Raw genomic sequence first — 4,153 nt, 5'->3', positions numbered from 1 at the left:
GCTGCTGCTGCTGCTTGGATGGGCTGTCTTCAGCTCCTGGGGGGTAGCAAACGTTGCCAATAAATGTAAAGTACCTTCCCTGCAGCAAATGCCTACAGCAAACTTCTCTGCTTTTGTCTGTCTGCTTTGCCTGCAACAGAAGGTGATTCCAGTGATGATGAGTTTGTAAGTGCAAAACAAAAAAGTTTTCACTGTCTAAGGGAGGTTTCTGCACACCAGAAGCCAGGTTAAAAGTTGGAAAGGCATCTAATGAAACTGCAGTTCAGAAAACTCCACAGGTCAGAAACTGCCTTGCCAAACCAGAGAATTGCCCTCTAAAGTGAGAAGCGACCTGAGCCCTGGCTGGGAACTGCTGCCATTGTTTCTCTGGCCAGAGAAGCGAAGAGGACAGAAGATCTGGTGTGAACCGGCAGTGCGTAGCAGATGAAAACCTTAAACGGGTGGTTTATGATCTGTGGTATGAAGAATAGCACCTGTGTCAGTTGTATGCTGCCTGTAGAGCGGTAAGGAAGTAGTTACGTACCAAGGGAAGTTTGGAGTAGAGCAGGGAGAGGTAGGTTGTGGTTTTGAATGGAGGTGGCTTCTGAGCACTTGTAACAAGGTTGTAAGCAGCTAGAAGCGCGGCTCAGCTGCCAGCTGTCGTTGTATTGTAAGTGAAGAGATGCCACAGGCACTCCGTGGAGAGGAGGGTCTCTGGGTTGGGTGACTGCTGAGGTTACTACCCTGGGTGGGCTTCCTGTGCTGGCAGGGGAGAGCAGTCAGCTGGTAGTGACTGGTGTGACTCAGCTGACAGTATAGGTTCCTGCTGCTTGTTGGGAGGAACTGTGCCCCAAGCTCTGTAAGCGATAAAGAAGGACAACACCGATAACCTCTATATAATTAGTCTGATCTTGGTGACGTGAATTTCACAGTAGTGATTGCATTTCAGTTTGCAAATACTGCCTGTTTGTTTTTTTCAGGAACCTTATAGCATAAGCAAAGCAGTGCATTTAAGACTAATCAAAGCTCCCTTTTTTTCTGTAGCTTGTAGAACGAGAGCCACTTGTATGTCACCTAGACCTACTAGAACCACTTCCTGCTGCCCCAGAAGAGCTTCCTGATGAGTTTTTTGAAGTTACAGTGGATGATGTACGGAAGCGTTTGGCACAGCTGCGGAGCGAGAGGCAAGTTCCCTTTCTGCTGAAATCACTCCGTACCCTTTTGTCGAGCAGAGTGACACTGTGCACCTAGAGCTGGTTGTGATCTCTGGTTAAAGCGCTCTGGATAAGTTAGTGGGTGTGGAATTAATGATTTAATGATCAGCACTGGAAATCTCTGCCCCTTATTCCATACGAGTTCAAGGGCTATGCCCTGATTCTACAGCAGAAACTGTGTTTTGTGTTAATTGGTCAGGCATTTGTGCGTGGCGTCATGGTTTCATGTGGATGTTGACAATTTCATCATGAGGTATCTGCAGTGCCAACGTGGTGGAAAGTTTTATCTGGGAACCTCAGCCTAGTCAGGGATGTGCCCTCACTAAGAAAGGACTAAAAGAAAGATTCCTTCCTGTGTCCTGCATTTGAGGGAGTTATTCAAAGCCTCTCTTTCTTTCTTTCTCTCTTCTGAAGGAGAAGCCACTGCCTTTGTGATTAGATGTGCTTTTATTTGCCAGAGCCCCAAAGGAGCGATGAGCTCCTGTGATCTGTTTTGATCTGACTTCACATTAACTATTAAATGGAGGGAGTTTGTAACTTGTGATATATGAACACAATGATCCAGCCTCCTAAGAATAACTCCTGCTGCCTTCACTAAGTAGGTAGTAGCATTTTCAGCCTTGTGTATTAAATAACGGAGTTAACCTTTTATTAGACGTTGTCAGAAAAGACTAACTTTAATACGTGACGCAAATGGAAATAAAGCAAAATCAAACTTAGGCAGAAATCTAGATGTGAGAATGTTTGGAACACACACAAAGCAGGAAGAAGTATGAGAAGTTGGACTAACTATGCATCTCACAGTTCAAGTAGCTTGCTTTCAATTATTTGTGATTTTACTGTACTCTTCCTCCAATTCTGGACTAAAAACTCAGATTACGATACACTAGCCTCCCTATCACAACAGCAATATGCTGTTTTATATGTTCCTTAAAGAAATGAATTTCATAAATATATTTCATTTCCAGTGGATCGTACCATTCCTTTAAACATTACAAGAATTCTCCAAGACTGTGGGATGGCCAATTTTACGCTGTAACCAAGTCTGAGTTGAACTTTCTACTTAGAGCTGATTTTTTTTCCCCACAGGCTGCTGAAATCCACATGAGTACAGACTGGCCTGAAAATTACTCTGCTGCTTGTGGGTCTGGAGTATTTAGTGGTAGAAATGTAGGATCATTTGGTTGGGGGTTACTGGATTACAGCCCCCTCAAAAAAAGACCCAATTTTCAAATTTGCTGATGCTTGTAATCCCTTTTTCCCTCATAACCAGGGATAAAAATAAAAGAAAGTTACACATGAAACTGATAGAAGTTGCCTTCAGATCTCAGCTGGTGAACCTTAACAAAAGCTAGCTGCACACAAAGCAACATTTTAAATGCAATTAGAATTTAATTTGGACTTCATGAAGAGCTGAGAATTGGTATGACTCAGCACTTGGTACACAGAGAAGGAACAGAGTATGTTAGTTTCATGCTTGATTTTCATATCGTGAGTTCAGAGCATCTTGGAATGTGGTGTACTGGCTGGCAGCTCTGGGTACAGTTGGTGAAGTAAGCCTGCAGTTGTTTTGTTCAGCAGCTGTTCCTGATACCCTGATGATTCTTAAAAAAAAAAAAAAAGAGAGATCCTTCAAGCTGTATAGGTGCAAGAGATTATACTTGCAAGTAGTTGCGCAGAATTACATGATCAAGTGCTGCACCAGCATCTATCCTAGTAAATCGGTTATTCATAGTTGAGTGCAAACAAGGAAGACAGACTGAAGCGGAACATGGGATCTGTTGGATCTAAGCTTGTTTCTTACAGGAGAATATAGAATTTTCTTGAATTTAGTATTTCGTCTTAAATACGGGTAGTTTCGGGTTGGTTGTGTTGCACCCACTACCCCTTTTAGAACACCGGTCTGCAATGTTAGCTCTTGAATGATCGAAACTTCTCTGTTTTGTTTCCCTGTTGCTAATTAATCTCCATTAATTTCTTTTGCTGGCATTGTTTTTCAGCTTCAGTAGCTCTTCTCCTTCCCTGGAGTAATCATGTCCACCTTTAGTCTCTGTTTTATTAGATTAATAAATCTTTCTCTTCTTTAGTAGTTCAGGCAAACATTCCCTCGCTCTTAGTATCTTTTTTGGACATCTGCTGTAGTGAACTTATTTTTAAACTTTTACGGGAAAAGTGATTTTGTGCAGTGTTGTTGCTGATGCTCAGTAGTTCCATATATGAGATTTTGGGTAGGAACCACAGGAGGTGGGGAAAATGCTGTGAGGGATGCATGGAACAGTTGAGCCCTTCCCATCAGCCCTGATTGGACCTTTTGCCTTCTTAATAAAATCAAGCTACATCTTGAAATTACAGAAGTGACAGCTTGTCTTCCTCCCACGCATCTAGGAAACGCCTGGAAGAAGCTCCGCTGATGACAAAATCTTTGAGGGCGGCTCAGCTGAAGGAAAAGTTAGAGCGTTACCCAAAGGTAGCCTTTGTTATTTTTCCAGTCCCTCTGGCTAGTCCTGATTTGGGGTTGGGTAACTTTGGGAATCAGTTGTGATCGAGAGGGTCTTGAAGACTTCAAATTCCTGTCCCAGTTAATTGTTTGTGGGAGTTGCGTAAAAGTTGTACCGTGTAAAATCCGCTGTCCTGTGATGGTATGGTTGAGTGGCAGGCTGTATAGCTCCTTTTAGTTTGTTCTCGTTTTGAAACCCTTATGTTGGGCATGTATCAGTCTCTTTAAGCGAGTTTTCCTATCTGCCTCTCCGCTGTAGGCTCTCAGATTTTGATAGTATCTCATTACAATTTAAATTTTAAGATGTTACAGACTGGAGATACCTACTCTGTAAATATATGATCCTAATGCAATTTTTTACTTTGGTGATTTACTGCAAAATAAAAAAGAGAGTAAGTTCCCAAGTTAGGTGCTTCCTGACCAGTGCTGGAAATGGAACGGTACAAGTTACCTCGTGTGTGTG

The 4,153-nt window shown here is 42.6% G+C and overlaps 1 protein-coding gene across 1 annotated transcript in view; it reads left to right on the top strand.

The window, feature by feature from the left end:
• ASPSCR1 (alveolar soft part sarcoma chromosome region, candidate 1) overlaps positions 1-4,153 on the top strand; it is a gene marked incomplete at its 3' end in the record, with an annotated part of 36,169 nt that overhangs the window by 18,732 nt on the left and 13,284 nt on the right. The window contains exons 6-7 of the mRNA XM_009873178.1: positions 1,024-1,163; positions 3,579-3,660. Coding sequence (XP_009871480.1) covers positions 1,024-1,163; positions 3,579-3,660 — 222 coding nt within the window. The remainder of the gene's footprint in view (positions 1-1,023; positions 1,164-3,578; positions 3,661-4,153) is intronic.

Source organism: Apaloderma vittatum, unplaced genomic scaffold (genome assembly GCF_000703405.1).
Source record: "Apaloderma vittatum isolate BGI_N311 unplaced genomic scaffold, ASM70340v1 scaffold26867, whole genome shotgun sequence".
In the NCBI taxonomy this organism is placed as follows: Eukaryota; Metazoa; Chordata; class Aves; order Trogoniformes; family Trogonidae; genus Apaloderma; species Apaloderma vittatum.
Note: the sequence above shows the minus strand (reverse complement) of the source record. Positions and strands in the feature narration are given on the sequence as shown.